The sequence below is a fragment of the Vigna radiata genome, chromosome 6 (genome assembly GCF_000741045.1).
Source record: "Vigna radiata var. radiata cultivar VC1973A chromosome 6, Vradiata_ver6, whole genome shotgun sequence".
NCBI lineage: Eukaryota > Viridiplantae > Streptophyta > Magnoliopsida > Fabales > Fabaceae > Vigna > Vigna radiata.
The window spans coordinates 31331244-31351764 of NC_028356.1; the positions used below are offsets into that span (position 1 = coordinate 31331244).

The window sequence follows — 20521 nt, forward strand, 5'->3', positions numbered from 1 at the left end:
CAAGTTAAACAAAAAAAACTTAGAAAAGGCCTATAAAAGGTTGGCAGCTTCTTGCTGCACCTCCATAAATTCCTCTGCACTGCCACATGAAAAAAATTCGATATTTTCCCTTTTTTTTTAACACAGAAGTCAATTTAACTTTTACTTTATGTAATTCTAAAACTAAAAAGAATTTTAGATTGTATTATTCAAAAACTGTATTTTTTTTCTTAATAAAAATCAAATTACATTATTCAAAAGTTAAAAATAACTTTTAAATTATTTTAAAAAAAATCTAAATTACAGAATTTGGATGTTAATTAACTTATTATAATCTAAAAGTCATTTTTATCTTTGATATTGTATAATCTAAAATAAAAAATAAAGAAGTAACCTTCAGATTATATACAATCAAAAAGTTACTTTTAGTTTCTAAGTTAACATGATGATCTGAATGTTACTTTTAAGATGACATAATGTGAAAGTCTTTTTATATGATACAAGAAGAAATTTATAGAGGTGCAGGAAGAAACTGAGCATAGGTGATTTTGGTCCACTTGCAGTAATTGGATCTAATAAATTCTTTTCATTTAATTGATGGGCGTTGATCCCTGTTCCTCTGAACCTTCACCTCTTCATCCCACTTTTATCCTTTCTTTTTTTATTTATATTTTTATTTATTATTTATATTCTTATTATATCTTTTAGTAAAATTTAATTTATAAATTAATTTTAATTCTAATATCCTACAAAGAAATTTAATTTTTTTCTTCTCACGTTCTGCTCTATCTGGTTTTTCTGTTTGGTTAATTTTCTTTCATTGTGAAAATTTTCTTTCACTGTGAGAATGGTTGGCAGAATTCTTCTTCTCTTTCTCGTGATCGTGTCTGCAAGTGGTGTTTGAAGGCTTGGTGGCGGAAGAAGATACGTAAGCGTCGGAGAGGTATGTAATTTACTGTTAAAAATAGCCTAAACTCTTAAACGGATCTGATTATCCGTCAACGGATGTCAACATCTGTTTAAGGTGAAACGGATGTCCGACATCCGTTAAGGTTTGTCTTTTTCCTATGTCGTCTTCCTCCTACGCACACACACAGACGTCTACCAGAAACTTCACAGCACAAAGCAAAACAACAATCGCGTAGAGCAAAAATCAATTCAATCTTAAACCCTAAATCACATACATTTACAAACCAAGAAATCAAGCGCAACGAAAACTAACCCCTCGACGGCAGAAACCAAACGAATCGCCGCACCATCGCGCCGCACCGTCGCACACTCAAGCCGCACCGCCGCACATACCACGCCGCACCGCCGCCGCTGCAAGGCCGCACACACCCACAGAGCCACGACCACCGTGCCGTACCGCCGCACACAATCACCGGACCACGTGCACACAACCGCCGGAGATGACTGGAAAATTTGAAAACTTTTGGAAAATGAAAGGTGGAGGATAGGGTCTGAATGCGAAGAGGAAGGGGAGGTGGAGCTCTTTCGAAAGTTTCGAAAGTCTGTCAAAATAAAACTAAAGTAGAAAGTAAAGTAAAAATTAGGATTACTTTTTATGAGGGTTAAAAAAAGTAAAAATAAAAAAAAAAAAAATTAGTTTTGTAATTAATGAAAATTAAAAAAAAAAAATGAGGAGATAGAACTCCGAAAGGTAGAGGTGGAGGATCAACGTCCATACTTGATTAAGATTTAATGGACTGTTCTTTCAGAATTTTAGTCCTACTCAATATCGTGGTGTAAGGTTCAAAGTGTAATTAAATTGATTTCGATAAAGTTTAATGAAATTTAGAAGCGTATTAGAAATAAGTTATTAATTACTTTAATATTTTAATGTGTATTTATCTTTAAAATATAATTGTATTTTGTTTTTTCATCCATGGAACATTTACTATTTGGTCTTTTTAAAATTATACTGTTATTTTTGGTACTTCCAATACATTTATTTTTTAGTCATATATAATATTTTGTTTATTTTTTAAATTGGTCTATTTAAAAATATTTGACGGAGATTAAAAGGCAAATTATCGACATACTATAGATTAGGACAAAAAAAGCACTATATTAGAAGGACTAAAACAAAATAACATAACAACTAAAAACAAATTTATAGGGTCCAAAATTAAACAAAAATATTTTAGTAAGAAAATAAAATATGACTAAACTCTAGGAATCAAAATTAAATTTAAACCGAAAAAGTATTGTAACTTATGTCTTTTTATGGATAATTAAATTTGTAATTGTTCAAGTCCTAAATTTTAATGAATTGAATTGTTAGAATATCACATGCAAGTTTTTTTTTTCGACAAAAATCTTCACTAAATTTCTATTAGGTTAATTAAAATAATGTTTAATCCACCAAACAATATTATAAATATAAGACTTTTATTGTATTGAAATGTATTAGTCATCAACAAATCAATTTATTTTGTTCCACTCAAGTACTTTAAGTGTATTACTCATCTAGAAATCAATTTACCTATTTGGTATATAATTTTCTTTTTCAATTCTATCCTCAAGTATCCGTGTTAAGTGTTTTTATTTTTAAATTTAACCGTTTCTTTGATTTAATCGTTTTTCAAACTAAAATAATTTTATAGTACTAAATCTTTAAAAAATAATTAAAAACTATAATAAAATTATAAAAATTATTTATATGTGTTTTCCCTAATATCAATTAACTATTATGAATTATGAAAATTTGTCTTAGATGGGATTGCACTATTCTACGTGCTTCCATGTATATGATTTCTTTTTACTGTGTATTAATCTCTGCCATGAAATAATTAGGTGAAATTTTTGGTATTTTTGATTAATATTTGTCATAATTTAATTTTACCCTTACGTGTTAACCTATATAGCTGGAAAACGATGATAAGGATTATTAGTTGCTATCGTATCGTGATGGGATTTCACGATACTATTCATCTCGTCTTAATTAGGAAATTGTTTTATAACAAAAATCACGCATGACTTTTCAAACATGATAATAAAAGCAGTTTTAAATCTTACAATTATTATATATTTATGGTAAGGAAAATGAGAAGTTGAAGACCTTCATGCTTCATGCATATTACAAAATTGAAAAAGACTTCGTAGGTTTTTAAAATATAGGAACTTCTCCAATTTCACAACAAAACAAAAACATGAAAAACGTGAAACATTGTCCTCGTATTTGTCAATCGTGTCTATGATTGCCAAAAAGCCAAAAGGTGAGGTTTATTCTTAAGTATATAATAATAATATGTATTAACAAATAACAAATATCGTTAATAAATTATAATAATAACTTTGATACAATGATAAAAATTAAACTTTAAATTTAAATTAATTTTATAAAATTTATTTATTAAGAAAAAGTTTGTATCCATTATATATTTTAAATTGATTTTAATTATCTTTTTAATTGAAGGAAGAAATTTGTGGACACGTGTCTATGTTTAGGAAGAATGAATCTAATGGTGAAAAGGTGGGTTGAGATAACTTAGTTTGACTTTTGTACATTTAACCTTTGGGTTGTTTTCTATGATCTATTTGTGTTCCAAAAACTTTGCATAACTTTGAAGTTAATCTTAAAGACATTGGCAATGAAAGGGACCCACCAAATCATGATTTTGTTTTCTCTCTGTCTTTCTACACACTATTATATATAGAGCACATGCATTTCATCATTTCTTCATATGTTTGAATTTGGAGAGAGGAATTTTTTGGAGCACTTCTCAGTTGTTTTTAGGGTTTGTCAATCAAACACTCTTCTTTTTCCATGTAAGATTGTACCTCTTTTTTCTCTCATCATCTTCTTTCTAATCTTATCATATTCTTTAAGCATTTTACATATATGTTTTAAAACATCTTTGAATAATTAATATACTCTTAGACTTTATACTTTCTTTGTGAATTAATCAATACAAAGCATTTGAATGTTTTCCAAGAATGTGTAAGACTAGAAGGAGGAGCATGCATAGACTAAAATGAAATTAGGTTTGCATAAATAGAAAAGTTTGTTGTAGAGAAAGAAAGAGGTGTAGAAGGTTGTCCTACATTTTAGGGTCAACGTTTAATAATGTTGGTAAAATTTGACTAGCTCTGCATGAAGATGCTTAGCTGTGCATGAGTTACGAATGAAACATTCGTTCGTTCATTCCTCTTCTCTCGCCCCATTGAAAAATTTCCCTCAATATTAGCACTTTCTAAGAATTAAACTAACTCTTCATTCTGCCCTTCATTTTCAGCATGAACAACACCGTTTGTTCGCCTTACTTTGATCCTGATTTTGATACTCTCCCAGAAAGATTATATGGTCCACCGTAAGTCTTTCTTCCTTCAAACTCTTTCTTCTTAATCACTTTCTAAATTTTCATTTTTCTCTGCAACATCTTACACATGTTCCTTTCTTTTTCCATCAAGTTGCCGAGTCTGCATCGACAATGACAGCATGAAGGGATGCACAGTGGTCAAGGTACGTATCTTAACATCTTGTTTTCTACCTCAGAATATCATTTTCTGATATACCATCTTGTTTTCACACCAGAAACTTCAAAAATTTTATCAACTTTTGAAAAAGGCTTTGTGACAGGAATCTTATACTGATATATGTTATAGGAATTCACAATACAACAAATGATAATAACAAGACAGAAGGGAAAAACTTTGTTTTAAAATTCTGCTATTGTTTTTGTAATGAGTAACATATAACATTGTTTCATTTCAGGTAGATAGTGTTAACAAGGAGGGTCTTCTCCTAGAAGTGGTGCAAGTTTTGACAGACATGAACCTTCAAATCTGCAAAAGCTATATTTCATGTGATGCTGGTTGGTTCATGGATGGTGTGTGATAATTGAATTTCTTCGGTCAATGTTTGATATTTTGAATTAAATTAAAACATTTTTTTTTTTGGGTCTGAAATATCTGTAATCCAAATCTAATTGCAGTGTTTCATGTTAGAGACGAGAATGGCAACAAACTAACGGATCAGAAAGCCATCAACGAAATCCAACAGGTACTGCAATGTTCCTACAACAACGATATCACAGGGTTTTATTTGTGTCAATTTGTTTTCTATACCCTTTATAGTTTTATCCGAGAAATTATTACATGTTGTAGAATCATATAGTTCTGTAAATATCTGCATGATGTGTAATCATATTGCTTTTTCTATCATTTTTTTAATGTGTTGATCAGAGGAAATTGATTAGAATGTCATGGAGTTCAGCTAAAAAAATAATCCTTTTAAACATTATAAAATGTCAATTCATCTAACAAAACTGAAAAACATGGTTAGATTGAAAGAGGCTTTGCTTTAACTGATCTAAATGCATAGCAAATTTAATGGTTTTAGTATGTTCAAACACATTCAACTATTTTAGAACAAGTTTATTAAAACCCTTAAATTTCTCTACATAGCATCTCTCCTTAAGAAAAATAGAGTTACATGAAATAATCAAATTTCCTTACAAGAATATGTATATAACATAAAAAGACCTTGAACACAAAATTTAGTTTTAATTAATTTGACATGAAGAAAATAAAGTAGTTAATTTCTTAGATATTTAAAGAGAAAATAGGTTTATTATTATCATCGAAACACAACTCATTATATGATAAAAAAAAATTTATAATAATTATTTTAAAAGCTAGATCAAGATATATCTCTAGTTAACAATTTTTACGCTCGTATTTTGTAGTCATTAAACTCTATTCTTAATATTGTTTCTTAATGAAAAAATAGAAGAAAGTTTGCATAAATTATTAAAATAAATTATAGTTTTAATTGAAAAAATCAATAAAACACCTAAAAATTGTATATAAATTAAGTTTCTGATTGTTTTTGCGTGCTTTTTTTTTTTTTTTTACATAGAAATGGTAGAGGGTAAATCTGAAAAGCGTGCATGCAGGCCCTAGGAAAATCAAGAGCCTCTCCACCATCACAACAATACAGCAACGTCAATTCAGTCATCACAACAATGACTAACTACAAGACCTATTCCAAGAAATTCATCCCTTTACTCTCTAACTCAACTGACCAGTACACAGCAATTGAAATGACCGGCACGGACCGTCCCGGATTATTTTCCGAGATCTCGGCTGCGTTGGTGGATCTCCGATGTAACATAGTTGAAGTCCACGCATGGAGTCATAATGCACGACTCGCATGCGTGGCTTACATATCGGATCAATCCACCGATTCTGCTATTGAGGATCCTTCTCGTCTAACCTCTATAGAGGATCACTTGACAACTGTATTGCGTGCCACCACCAATCGTAATGGTGATGGCACGAGTACTTGTCCAGATGTCAAGACCTCGGAGTTTTTAGGAGGAGAAGGGAACATGACTAGTGTGGAACGGAGGTTGCACCAGCTTATGCTTTCTGTTAGGGACTTTGAGGCTCCTTCATCTCCGAAAGAGATGAAGGGAAGGAAAAGAATGGTGACAATTGAAAGTTGTGAACAAAAGGGGTATTCAATTGTGAACATTGAGTGTAAGGATCGTCCCAGGCTCATGTTTGATACCGTTTGCACGTTAACAGACATGCAGTACGTAATTTTCCATGCTTCCATCAGTTCTCATGGAGGCTATGCATTTCAGGTATGTATGAATCATACCTTTTATTAGTAATATATTTTATTATGTTTTTTAGGTTCATGTTGAATACAATTTTTGTTTTGGTTTTAGTTATTTTAAATTTAAAGTCGTTATTTTCAATCTATAATAGTAGGATAATTGTTAATTAGTAATCATTTTAAGATATGAACTAAACCTGAGTATTCATATATAGGTTTCCTCAAGAAGGATTCATTTTTCAGAAAATATTTATGATGAAGATCCAATAATAATGAAATATAAGTTTAATTCATATAAAAAATTAATACTACTTTTTTTATAAATAAGTAAATTATCATTTATCTATCTTGTTATAAATAGGTCTGTCAGAAAAATTGAGCTAGTTTATACTTTTAACTAAAGATAATTGATATTATTTATACAAATTAATTCGTAATTAATAATTAGTTTGATGTTTTAATGTGTTGCAGGAGTATTTTATCAGGCACGTAGATGGATATGCTTTAGATACGGCAAGTGAAAAGGAACGAGTAATAAAATGTTTAGAGGCAGCCATAGAACGCAGGGTTTGTGAGGTAATTAAATTAAGATTTTATAAAGATATTTCTTTAATTTCCATATCCTAAATATTATTAAATATTTTGTTAGTTACTTAGATATTGTTTAATGTAAGATGGGACATGCAGGGAGTTAGGTTAGAGTTGTGTGCAGAGAATAGAGTAGGGTTACTGTCGGACATAACAAGAGTACTGCGAGAGAATGGGCTGGTGGTTGTTCGAGCAGACGTTGAAACGCATGGAGAGAAATCCGTGAACGCTTTCTATGTGAAAGACATATCAGGGAACGAGGTTGATGTAGAGTACTTCAGCAACTCCGTGAAGAGGGAGATGGGTCCAATCGTCACACTCCATGTCAAGAATGACACCACCAGAAGAAAATCTTCTCCTTCTCTCTCCTTTGGAGGCATGCTAAGATCTCGGATTGAACGTCTTTCTCATGGCTTCATTATATGACACTCAACTAGATTAATACAGGTTACGTAGTTTCTGCATATATGTATCACTACTTCTAGTTCATTTTTATACTTTTATGGATAGCTCAGTTTATGTGTATCTTAACTTCTTCTCACCTTCCCCTAGGGCTGTAAATAAAATAGTCTGCATCATTTAATAATGATTATATGCAACAACGAGAAGTACAGATTTATCTGATTTTGGAAAATTATAAAAACGTTAATATTATATATGTATGATTGTAAAAGAAAAGAGGGGGTTAGATTGGAAAGTAGAATTTATGTTCAAATAATGAATCCATGGGATTCGTATTCAAGGGTTTATAATATGTATAAGAGAAAAGTGAAAACTTCTATCTGAGTTGTATGTTTAGTCTCCTTAACCATATAGAGTGCAAGATCATGTGAAAAACATCGAATCTCTTGGCAGGCCGATTCAGTGTAAAATGCTTCCTCACAGCCTTCACTCCCTCCTTGAGCTTCCAATATTCATCCTCGGAAATCGAACTAAGAATCTCTTTCAACCTAGGAATATCTGAAACCTCCACCTGCACCGAAAACGCCTTCCATTGCAGCACATCACCGAAGGGCAACACGTAATACTTGGAAAGGATGACAGGAACGCATTCGGCATAAATTGCTTCCACGATTCTGGGACTGGCCACTTCGTGGCCACTGGGACAAAGACAGAACTTGGAGTTGAGCATGAAGGAGTAGTAGTCAAGGTCTTTGGGGAGGTATTCGTAGACGCGAATGTCAGCGTCGTGGTTCTTCCAGTGGTGGAGGAGGCTGGGGCGGATTGGACCGTGAAGACCGCCGGAGAAAAAGGCGAGGTAGCGGCGTGGGGTGTTGTTGGATGGGGGCGAGAGAAGTTTGGGGGAGACTTCGCCTCCGTAAAGGTGGATTTCTGGAAGGGAGACGTCCTTTCGAGGGTTGAAGCCCTCTGAGGTGTTGGCGTTGCACATGACACGGATGGAGGTGTTGTAGAGGAAGGGATTTCCCTGTGATGCATGAGGAGCCTGCAGAAAATCAGAGGACAGTAGATTAGTTATGCAAACCAAAGAAATTTATTATGTAACTCGTTCTGCTATATTTTTCTTTTAAGCATACATTAATTACCATCTAAGTAAGAACAATTTCCCAGCTAGTTATATACTAATGCTTCAACACCTCATGGAATATACGTGAAGGAGAAGAAAACGAGTCTTGAAAACGAGTGTTTCTGGGTTATTATAAGCGCTGTGGCATTATCCTTTAGGTTCTTTACTCTCTTATTGTCTATAATGTAAACGAGTTTAGTTATTCTTGAAATTTTAAATATATATGTTATCTTTCTTTTGTGGAGTTTATTTTACTAAAATTTGACAGAATCTTCCTTCTATGATTTCCATGCATGAATTTGGGAGAAGTTTATATGTTGTACTTTTGTTCTATTCAAAAGAAAAATATTTAAAAGTTTAGAGGGTTAAAATATATTTTTTTTTCTGAGAGTTGTTTATTTTATTTAGTTTAATTATGTTTCTGTTATTACAATTTGATTAATCTTGTTTTGATTTTCAAACGAAAATCCTCAATCTTTAAATTTAAATCTTAAATCCTAAATTCTAAATTTTAAATTCTAAATTTTTATATATATATATATATATATATATATATATATATATATATATATATATATATACTTTTTATACTTTAAACACTAAATCTGATTAAGACGAGTTTGTTTTCTAAAATTGTTATAGATTCTAAATGGTAAATATGTGATTCTAATCATATATTTTAAAATTGACTAAATTATGAACAGTCATACAATAATTTCTCCCTAATTACTAATAAAAAAACTAATACTTTCATATCCTTAAAATACTTTCATCTTATAATAGACTTTAATAATATAAATTAAAAATAAATAAAAAAATTAACTAGAATATTATTATTTTTAAGTTGTAAAATGTATATTTAAATAATGATTTTTTCTCTTCCTGTAATATAATGTCTTATTAGATATATTGTTATTCTCCCTCTTTTAGTATTGGATAGCAGTTTAAGTGTGAACAATCATTTTTTATTTATTTAACAAATATTACACGTGCCTATGCTAATTAATGCAATCACATCATTCCATTATGGCACATATAAATATGGAAAAGATACTTTATGAAGAACTGCAACTCTTTCTCAAGAGTCAATGAGAAACAGTCATCCGAGAAATGGATGATATTCTTTGAGAAATTCTTTTGAAAAGTAGAAAGCTACTAATTGTATTCCAATTCTTTCATAATAATATTACTAGACTGGGTTCTTCATTTTTTTTTCCTCACTCAAATGGAAAATCCGTCTACGGAATACCTAATTTGTGTTAAGGAAATTTGTTGTGTTAATTGGAAAGAAAACCGAAGCAAAAGCAGGTAACAAGGAAGAAAGGGAATTTGAACTAACCCAATCATGACAGGAAAGCATGAAGTGGTCGGCACCATGAGTTGTATTCCAGAAGGGATGCCTCATGGATATGAGTCTCACATAGTCAGAAACAAACTGCTTTAAAGGAGTGACATTGTATGAAAGTGGAGTATAGAGATACTTCACCATCCAAGTAACGCTGAATGGCAAGAAGTAAACGTGAGCGGCATTGGGGTCGTTGGTCCTAAACCTCCCTGGACCATGTTCCATCTCATGGAGGAATCTTCCTTCAATTGAGTATATGTCTTTGCACGGGCCATCATGAGCTATTGGGAGCTCACCCTCTGGGTATACGTATACTTTGAATATTTTCTCCATCTCTAGGTAGCTCCTGTACTCATAATTTAACTAAACTTTACTCCCAATATATTCAATTCAAAATTGGATCCTAATTTTTCCACAAAATAACAACTATTTCATTCATATCTTCTGTTTCTTTCTAAACTTCTTGTTACTTGATGGACAAGTTTAGTTAGTTTTAAAATACGTATTTCTGAATTATAAATAATTTTTAAAATGATAACAATAAGAAGTGAATAGAAATTATTATAAATAATCAGAAAACTGTTTATTTTTAAAATAAGTAAATTAGAAGAAATATAACAAAAAAATTGTATATTCTATTGAAACAATTTTTTTTTTTTTGAAAAAAAATTAAGTACTACAAACAAACTCATCCTATATAATAAACTGTATTAATTAATTGTTTATTTATATCTGTATATTTCTTGTGTCTCTTAATAAGAGAAACCATTTTAAGAAAAATATGATCGTGCGAGCAGTAAGATTAACCTGAATAAAATATTCGGTCGCCATCATTTTCCAATATGTTTATTTACTTTCATTTTCAATTATTGCACAATTACTTAACAGTCCTCATCCGTAAGGGTTTCCATTTGCATTGTGCACGCTTGATCGAAGATTAAGTTTTAGAATCACGTGTTTCTTAATACAGTCCTATTAAATAATCTCAAAATAACCATGATAATGATGATTATGACACGAGATGCTTGAACAAAATTTTCCACTTCACTCTATGAAAAATATAAAAATAAAAAAATAAAACAAATAATTTTTCATAAATTAAAATTAATCATATGCGTAATTAAAATCTGATTTTGGAAAAGTTGAATTAGTTTATACGTAACGAAGAGTGTTATAAATTTGTTTTCTTCCTATTTATAATATTTTTAATGCAAATACCAAGAAACCCGTAGCATTAAAGGTTTGGTTTCTTATGGAAATTAATGAATAGGAAATATGGGGTGTGGAGGAGTATGCAATGATGGCTATTAAGCTTGGGACAGTACATATTTCTTTCTTATAATGGAAGCTATATATGAATCATGGAAGCAGGGGATACCAGTTACCACTCCATTACTGCTGGAGAGCTGTAATAATAAAAAAAGTTAATCCATAGCAAAGGAGCTTTTTGCAGGAGAGTATCATCATTGGCTTGCTCGCTTACTTTTTCATGATTCACGAGGATGAGTGTGAAAATACGAAGAGAATGAATCAATACTAGCGCACTCTCCATTCCCTTATCGTATATCAGAAGAAAAGATTCATCAAAAGTAAACATCTCTTTCGTGGCATTAATATGTTACGATGTGGTGACTTGTAAACAAAGCACTGAAGAAACTTTTTGATATTCTATTAGTTCTGGTTGCTGGTTTATTTTAAAGAGTAATAATATCATGACACACTTTTACATTCATTTGACATAGTATATAAGGGTAAAATGGTTCAAAAAGTATAAAGTTTTGTAGTTTTTTAAGAAAAAAAAGATTAAAAAGTAAGTAAAAGTAGTGTCAAATGAATGTAAAAAATTTAAGTGTGTCAAAGTTTTATTTCTCTATTTTAAAATTCATACAAATTATAATTTCTATTTTGTTTAAAATATACGTAGTCATTAAACTTGTATTACTACTGATGATGTAATATGGTGTTAACTTGGTGATTAGGTTATGATCTATTCATGTAATATATTTCATTAATATTTCTTTGTTTTTTTTTCTCTTTTTATTATGAATTTTGATCATTAAATAATTTTCTCCAGAAATAAGAGAGGTGGTGAGAGATGTTACCGATGAAACAAGCGAGCGTTACGATAGATAGCTCCGGCTGGTACATAGTGGCGGTCTCCGCCGTCATGCACGGTGGTTGCCACAGTGTGATTGCTCCTCTCATCACCTTCTGATTCTGACGCAGCCTTTCGCATCGAAGCTCTCGCCGCCGCGAGTGTTTGTTCTACTTTTCCTACCTTCTTCCTCTGTTCACTCAAATTAACTCGTAGTCAATTTTCTTAATTATTTCCATTCATTCTCGAACAATCATATACTAAAAATTAAACACTAAAAAGGATGAGAAAATCCTAATTAAAACCGATAATTAACGAAGCAGAATCAGCTTTCGAAACGCTCGGAAAGTAATACATCGAAACAGAGGAAACAAAATCAATAGAAGAGAGAAATTAACAGTTGAACTTACGGTAGAACCTCGGTCATCACTGAATTTGTTACGTCGAAATTCGCCGGAATTTACGACGGCGTGAAGTTGATTCTCGCCGGAGAGCTTCATTCGCAGATGATCCAGAGAAACGGAATGTCCACGTTTTGGAGCAGCGATTGTCGTGAATTGGAGTAACTGAACTGGACGCAGCACCACGACGACGATGAACGAAAGTAGAATGAGCGCGAGAATTGGAGATAAGAGACATTTGCGCGGAATATCCATTCTGATTGCTGAAATAACAGAGGTAGGAGCTTTTGGTTGGTGAGATTCGATATGCGAGAAAGTGAAAGAAAACGAACACTCAGTTTTCAGAGAGTGAAAATGAAGTGATGCAAACTTAGAGAATAAATGCGAGTGAAAGTGAGCTTGTTCCACCTCATGTCTTTTCTTAAATACCGATGCTTCAGTATTTGGTTTGTATATAGTTAGAAAAACATTTTTTTCTTTTAATTTTTAAACTTAATAATACATTTTGTGATCTCTACAGTACAATTTTTAATTTTATTTAAATTCTATATAATTTTAGTCTTCTTACTGTCTTGGTAAAAATCTGAATTCTTTTTACCAATTTTCTCTTAAATATTATATTTAAGTTTGTGTTTTTACTCAAAATATTTATATAAATTTATATAAATAAACAATGACATAATTTATCAATATTATAATATTCATATGTTAAAAAATATGTATTCAAAAATTACGATAATTTTTCAAATTTTTCAAATGTTGTAATGTGAATAAAGTAAGGATAGAAAAATTTTAAGACATAAAAGCTTAAAATATTTAGAGAAAAAAAATGAAGAATAAAGATTTTGAAAAACAAATATTTTTTTTTTGTGTTCCCACTTTCATAACTTCGTTCTACACATTTAAAATTACATTGTTGTCCTTTGGGGTTTGTATCGGTGTGAGTGAGTTATGATTGAATAACGATTGTAAGTTATGATTGAGTAATGATTGTGAGTTATGATTGAGTAATGATTGTACTAGCTTTTTATCAAGTTATTAAATGAACTTGTTGTATATGCATATACCAGTGATTTTTCCAAGAACCTCACTCATCTCATCCTGTACCTTATTATTTTATATTTTCAATTATTTTCCTCTCAAATAATCTTTTGACTACTTTAATTAAAAACAAGCACACACCCCTTCCTCTTGTGCCTATCTTCCCCATTTGATATTCCCAAATCCTACACCCCTTTTTCCTCTTATCTATCGCATTTCATATTCTTAACCCTATCCCCTTTCCTTCTCCTCTCTTCTCGCGGACTATTCCTCCCCTTCTCCTTCATTTTACTTGTCGCAGTCTCGCTTTTCATTTTGACATACATGTCCTCGTTTAATGGCTGTTTCGTGGTGTGATGGTGGTGTCGTGGTGTGATGGATGGTTGAAGTGTGAAATCTATTGTTATGTTTGCATTTATGCACTTGTGCATGGTTGGATCTGGGATTTGGATGAGAACAAATGAGAGGCCTTAATTGCACTTGGAAGTGCGCTTAAGCCTCTACCGGCGTTTGAAGTGCGATTGTCGCACTTGGAAGTACGGTGGAAAGGTTGCCGTAGTTGTAGATGTGGTTGATGGTTGAGGTTGGAGAGAGAAGTCATTTGACATATGTCATTCTTGAATGAAAAAGGGGGTTTTACTTATATGTATGAAATATTAAAGTCTGATATCCCGCACTTGGAGCTGATGTGATTAACACTCGCCACATTTGAAGTTGCGGCAATTGATGTGTGAGGTTGGAGAAAGAAGCAGGATTGACCCCTCAAAATGATTAAATGAAAGATCTAATATAATGAGAGAAGCATCACTGCAACTCAAGCTAGGAAAAGGTCTATTATGGGATTGGCCTTTGAGACAATAAATATTATATAACGAGTGCAATTGTTGAAGTTTTGAGATAATATTTAACAATAAATATTAATCTAATATAAGAAATGAATCTCAAGCACTTTGAAGTGATGTCGTCAACCCAAGACGACATCATATTGGCACATACATCTTAACCATATATAACAGCTCGTCGACCTAGGATGATATCATGTCGATAGGAACATCTCAACCATAACATTAACACATTCACCAATGTTGGATTCCCAGAGCAAGATTAGTGTGACTGTAAAGGATTAGAAAATAAGATGGAATAGCAAAATCTTAAATTCTTTAAGAAATGTGTCTACCTAGATGACCTATGCCCAACAACTAGGTAAAGTCTAAATATGCACTTATCATTATGAAATTATTATAAATAGTATTGTTTATGAGATAATTATTTCATATTCATTCTAACATTTATTATTGTCTTACACAAATACTTGATTTGAGTATCAAAATGTCTTTACAGGAATCTCAATCGTTTACATGTTAGAAAGATCTCACGAGAATATATCTCAACCTTTTAGAGTGATAAGAAATGTACATCTCAAACTTACCATCATAAAAAAAAAATCTAAAAGTATTTTTTTAAAACTAATTGTATACATATTTTATCCCTAAAACAATGTATATTTTGTTAGAAAACATTGAATATGAGCTTGTTTCAATTAAATGTTTAAGAATAAATCTAATTAATCATGTAGATGCAAGTTATTTCTCATATTATACTCAATCACAGTTTTTTCTTTTTTTTTTTTTCATGTGACACTTGTTAACATATAAAACAACCTATAAAAACAACATTACGCATTCACGTAAACATTTTAATTTATCATTCAACAAGTGAAATAAAACTACCTCTAACTCCATGAAAAATAATATCAATAATCATATATATATATATATATATATATTCTTTCAAAAACATTTTTTCACTCGTGATATTGAAAATAATGGAGAGATAGAAATCGAGAAAGTTTGATTTATGAAAATAAATTTATCAAATCAATTTCCAAAATCTTTATAAAAAGAACTTTTGAGCAAGTTGTTCATAATATATTTTGACCAAGTTGTTCATAATATTGGACTTAATTATCTTAATTATAATAATTTTTGTGAAAGGAAAAAATAATATATTATACGCACATATCTATTAAAAAATTGTATTGTTTTTTCTTCACTAGTAGATAACTTTTACTATTAAATTTCGGGATGTTAAGAATTATTATTGGTTGTCTGGTTTTTTTTTTTTATCTCATATTTTTTAGGTTAAATAGATTTATTGGTCCCTATTTTTGTTGGTTTTTTTCAATTAGGTTCCCGTTTTTTAAAAATGATCAGTTTAGTCCCTGAATTTGAAAACTTTAACCAATTAAGGACATTCCGTTAATTTTCCTAAACGGCGTTAAAAATGGTGTGTGCTGTCAACAGTAGCTGTACAGCTGGCAGATAATATCTTTAACACATGGAGTTAAAATATTTGTTTATGCATACAATGGAAGAAGGACGTGGTTTCAGTGGTTTCATGGTAAAAGAATTGGGAAGAGTTCTCCTTCGTCGTCGTCCCCAAATCTGCAAACTGAAACTAACACCCTCTACGCCCAAACCTGCAAACCGATATCCCTCATGCACACCCCATCAACCTTGATTTTTACCACATGCCCTTTCTCTGCAAGAAAAGGAATCAGCCCAAACACCCTGAATCAGTTACAGCAACCATAAACAACGGAGAAGATTACACAAATCAGAAAATCGATTGTTCAAGGATTCATTCCGCTTTCAATCTTCTTTCGTTAACATCACCAGCTGAATCCCTCTTTAATCCCCACGCCTTCATCTTCTTCCTCACCAAACCATACTCACACAACACACACTCATAATTTCCAATCTCAGTAAATAAAATATCAAACAACCAGAAAACCCATCAACAAGTGACTCGCGTCTCCGGCGAGAAAAGAGGTGAACGACAGTAACGACCACCTCTGGACCGGTGAACGGTGGTGGCTCGCAGCGGCCGACTTCGGTGGAGGCAGCGGCGGCGACGTCGCAGAGTGAAGAAGGGGTTTCTCCCTCGAACGCAAAGAGGAAAGAAAGGAAGATCTGGATCGGCGGCCGGCGATGGTCTCGACGGTGAGCGGTGGAGTTGGCGACGCCCTGGTTCTCGGCTTGCAGTGGCCGGCGTGGTTGATTCCGCAGAGGCGGCGACGTCGTAGGGTGAAGAAGGGGTTTCTCCCTCGCACACAAAGAGGAAAGAAAGGAAGATCTGGATCGGCGGCCGGCGATGGTCTCGACGGTGAGTGGTGGAGTCGGCGACGCCCTGGTTCTCGGCTTGCAGTGGCCGGCGTGGTTGATTTGGCAGAGGCTGGTATGGGTGTGCGACAGACACCATTCTTCCTCGTCTCTCTGTTTTGGGTTAGAGCAAATGATGTATTGGGTTAGAGCAAATGAAACCACGTGAAGAAACAAATATTTTAATTCCACAGCATGACAGCTAGGATTGCCACCAAGATCATTTTTAACGCCGTTTAGAAAAGTTAACGGAATGTCCTTGATTGGTTAAAGTTTTCAAATTTAGGGATCAAATTGATTATTTTTAAAAAACGGGGACCTAATTGAAGAAAACCAGCAAAAATAGGGACCAATGGATCTATTTAACCTATTTTTTATTCATAATTATTAATGGATCACTTAAATATATATAACTCTTAAGTTGTATCCTATAGTTCCATTTTTATACCTACAAATAACGTCTTTCCTTTAATAACAATATCCAGATTTTATTTTCTATCTTTCTTGAAAATAATATGTTAATCATGACACACTCGTTGTAAAATCTACAAGCTAAAAACGTATGCAACTAAATTTTATATCAAAAAATTGTTTCTAAACAGTGGCACAGGTCTTAAGAGCAGCTAATCTCGGCCACAATTTTAAAGATAAAAATTAATTGTTGGTGGTTAAGAAAAATATAATTATTTCATATTTTCTGTCGTATAAAATAACGACGGTACATAATGCATATAAAAGAAAAAAAAACATATTATACTATCTTATAATTTATAGAAAATAAATTTTAATAACTTATACATTAAAATTATATTTAATTTAAATATATTAATTTAAAAACAATTTTGTTTTTACATATATCTATAGATTGCAATAATTAAGCCTACCGAATAGTTTTCATGGTTTTATAATGATGAGTTTTTTTCTTGGAGTTTGCGTGTCCTTTTGTTCTGTTATAGGGTATCATGTTTGTATCTTGGTCACTGATTCAATAGTACCTTTTAAGATGTCTAAAATGTTTGGATAAACTTTTTCAGTACTTTGAAAAAGGAAAATAAACAAATTAATGTTTTATGAGTCGAAATTAATTCATATACAATAATAACTAAAAAAAATTATTAAATAATTTTTTTATAAAGTAATTTTAACTTGTGAAAAAAAAAAGTCATTTTTCTTGCTTTATTTTCTTTTATAAAATTCCTTGTTACTTGTTGAATCAAAGTTATTATTAGTTTTGAGAAGTATGCATGAAAATTCAACAGCTAGTATGAGATATAATGTAAGAAGTTTGAAAAAAGTGCAGTCTAATTTATAGAGTAAGCAAATAAGAAGTAGAATGAATTTGCTTCTATGCAACACTACATATGCTATGTTGCACATAATGAGTAAGAAAATAAAGAAACAATGAATGATGATGGTAATGACATGCTCCATTCTCCTCATTCAAACTTTACTAAATTGTTAGGTTAGGGGTGAAACACGTTTGGTTAAGTTAGGTTTTGATGAATTTAAATTGGTTTGTTTTATAGTTTTTACTACACCAGACCTATTTATTTATTTATTATAGGTTCCTCTTTACTTCTTAGCCTAATTGATTTTGAAGTTTGGTTTAAATGTTATGTTTATTGAGACATGGTTTATAAACATCTATAAAAGAAAAAAAAAACATGATTTATTAATCGCAACCATAAGAGAAGAAGGTAAGACTTTGTGAATTATCATAAGCAAAAGTTGTTCCATCAATACATAATTGATAAATGTTCAATTTACTTATTTTATTTTAATACATGACACTTAGATGCCATGAAATTAAGCTATCTTTAAGTAAATAAACTCCTTTTGTCTTAAAATATAGAATGTTGTATGGAGAATTGGTTTAATATGAAATTAACTTATTCTTAATGAAATTGTAGCATTTTTGTAAGAATACAAGAATTAGATGAGCTTTAAGATTGAAGTTGAAGCACTAATGATTTAAAACAAATCAAAATATATACATCGTTGAATCAACAATTATGGCCTTGAAGACAAAGAGGAAACCTTTTAACGAAAGAAACCTCCAAAAGTGGATTTGAAGAGTTAGAACTTCATCGAGAAAGATTATAGCCTAAAGAAAACCTTCATAGGAAGGAAACCTCAAGTTTGATCATCAGAGCAAAAAGCTTTAACCATAACAAAACCCTGTATGAAAACCTCTACTGGTGAAACTTTAAGGATGAAGATGAAGTCACAATTGTATTTTCTATAAAAACTTAGTGTTATGTTGTTATTAGGTAGCTTCTTCTTTAGTTCTTTTCTTATAATTTCTCTCCAAATTTATTATAATATCTTAAGAGAGTATGAGAGGGAGAAATCTATTCCATATGCTTGTTAGGAAGATGATAAGAGTTCATCAATGCAAGGTGTTTGTTTTGATGTTTGATTCAGAAAATCTAATGAAGATCCCCAATGGATATTAAGATAACTAAGTTATCTAGATGTAAATATTCACTTTAAGAGACTTACGAGAAAGAAGATGGAATGAGTTCAAGATAATAAAATAAAGAACACAAGATAGCAAAGACAACATAAATTGCGAAAGCATAAAATGGATAAAAAAAAACATAAAGGTAAATAGAATTAAAGATGGAAGGACAAGAAGGGGAAGGGAAAGAAAGGTGCTCAAGCCACTTGGGATACTAAGCCACATCCAAGATAAGTGGTGGTGGTATCATTTGAACCTTGTTTCAAGATAAGACTTAGGAGGTCAAGACACTAAAAAAGAGACTTCTTAACTCTATCTGGAAATGGTTGAACTTGAACATAATAACTTTACTCTAATAATATATTCCATCCTTTATAAGTGGTGATGGGGTCCTCTTAAATAGGCTAAGAGAGTGACCTCTTAGCAATAATACAAAGCATAAAAACTATCTAGCAAAATCTAAAAGTATCTTTTAGAAAATACTAATGATGGGGAAGAGGGATAATATTCTCCACTCATTACAAAATCATCATAAAGTACATTCTCTCTCCTCCAAGTGTCCATGACGGCCCCACTCCAAAATGCTCTCCTCTTCCACTTTCAAAGGACTCCTTAGCAAAAGTGAGAATGTGGTGAGAAACACTCACTTGGACTAAGCTCCTCCTTGACCCTCCATTCCTCTAAAAGGTTGCAATCTCAAAAAGGGGAGTTGTCATTAACAATCCTATAAAACACAATACAAACATGAGTTTTATTTTAAGAAAAAAACTAAATCAAGTAAAAGAAAGAAAATGAAGAAACTTCTCTCCTAAACATGTTTATTTTCCTTGAACTCCCTCCTCTATCTTTGGTATGGGTTAGGGACTCATCAGAAGATCACTAGCATGAGTAGCTAAACTCTTGTATTAAGGTTCAATGTAATAATCTACTTTGATTCTTTGTGCTACCAATATTTTTCTAAAATATTATTGTTATTCATGGTTAATGATTTGGTTTCTAATTTTATGCTTGGATGAATTGATCACTCATCTTATTTAATTGATTTGGATTGAATTGAAAAATCGATGTTGAATCTAAGGTCCAACCAAATCATCCAATGTGTTTAGATGCTAAGAATAAATTTAAATAGCTTAGTTGAATTAAAAGTCTTGCACTTAAAACAATAGTTCATGTTTCTTTGTTATCATTACATAAAACCCATGTTCAACACTCTCTTCAATAATAAAAAATTCTATCTTCAAAAATTCTCTTACTATCAAAAGATAAGGATAATACTCTAATGTTGTCTTCTAGCCTAACATAGAATCATAAGATAATATATATATATATATATATATATATATATATATATATATAT

General features: G+C 31.5%; 2 protein-coding genes across 3 annotated transcripts; one reads left to right on the forward strand and one right to left on the reverse strand.

The window, feature by feature from the left end:
• Positions 1-3677: 3677 nt before the first annotated feature.
• LOC106763703 (ACT domain-containing protein ACR2) lies at positions 3678-8286 on the forward strand. Of its 2 annotated transcripts, XM_022782457.1 has the most exons (9): positions 3678-3750; positions 4218-4292; positions 4393-4444; positions 4697-4811; positions 4917-4984; positions 5880-6572; positions 7019-7123; positions 7235-7582; positions 7991-8286. In XM_022782457.1, the coding sequence occupies exons 2-8, from the start codon at positions 4219-4221 to the stop codon at positions 7559-7561; spliced, it is 1434 nt and encodes a 477-aa protein (XP_022638178.1). In that variant the 5' UTR covers positions 3678-3750; position 4218; the 3' UTR covers positions 7562-7582; positions 7991-8286. The 2 variants fall into 2 exon arrangements, with proteins under 2 accessions (XP_022638178.1, XP_014503354.1); XM_014647868.2 differs by lacking the exon at positions 7991-8286 and having other exon boundaries at positions 7235-7831.
• On the reverse strand, positions 7875-12899 carry LOC106764463 (probable glycosyltransferase At5g25310). The gene is made up of 4 exons (XM_014648746.2): positions 12511-12899; positions 12108-12292; positions 10000-10351; positions 7875-8579 (listed from the first exon to the last, which is right to left on the reverse strand). Exons 1-4 carry the CDS (start codon positions 12754-12756, stop codon positions 7914-7916), a joined length of 1449 nt encoding a protein of 482 aa, XP_014504232.1. The 5' UTR covers positions 12757-12899; the 3' UTR covers positions 7875-7913.
• Positions 12900-20521: the final 7622 nt, after the last annotated feature.

Bases quoted from the DNA above. Each gene is read 5' to 3' on its own strand.
- LOC106763703 (XM_022782457.1), top strand. From the start codon at position 4,219: ATGAACAACACCGTTTGTTCGCCTTACTTTGATCCTGATTTTGATACT. The intron at 4,293-4,392 runs GTAAGTCTTTCT...TTTTCCATCAAG, and splicing joins GAAAGATTATATGGTCCACC to TTGCCGAGTCTGCATCGACA. The intron at 6,573-7,018 runs GTATGTATGAAT...AATGTGTTGCAG, and splicing joins ATGGAGGCTATGCATTTCAG to GAGTATTTTATCAGGCACGT.
- LOC106764463 (XM_014648746.2), bottom strand. From the start codon at position 12,756: ATGGATATTCCGCGCAAATGTCTCTTATCTCCAATTCTCGCGCTCATT. The intron at 12,293-12,510 runs GTAAGTTCAACT...TTGAGTGAACAG, and splicing joins GTGATGACCGAGGTTCTACC to AGGAAGAAGGTAGGAAAAGT. The intron at 8,580-9,999 runs GTTAGTTCAAAT...GATTTTCTGCAG, and splicing joins TGCTTTCCTGTCATGATTGG to GCTCCTCATGCATCACAGGG.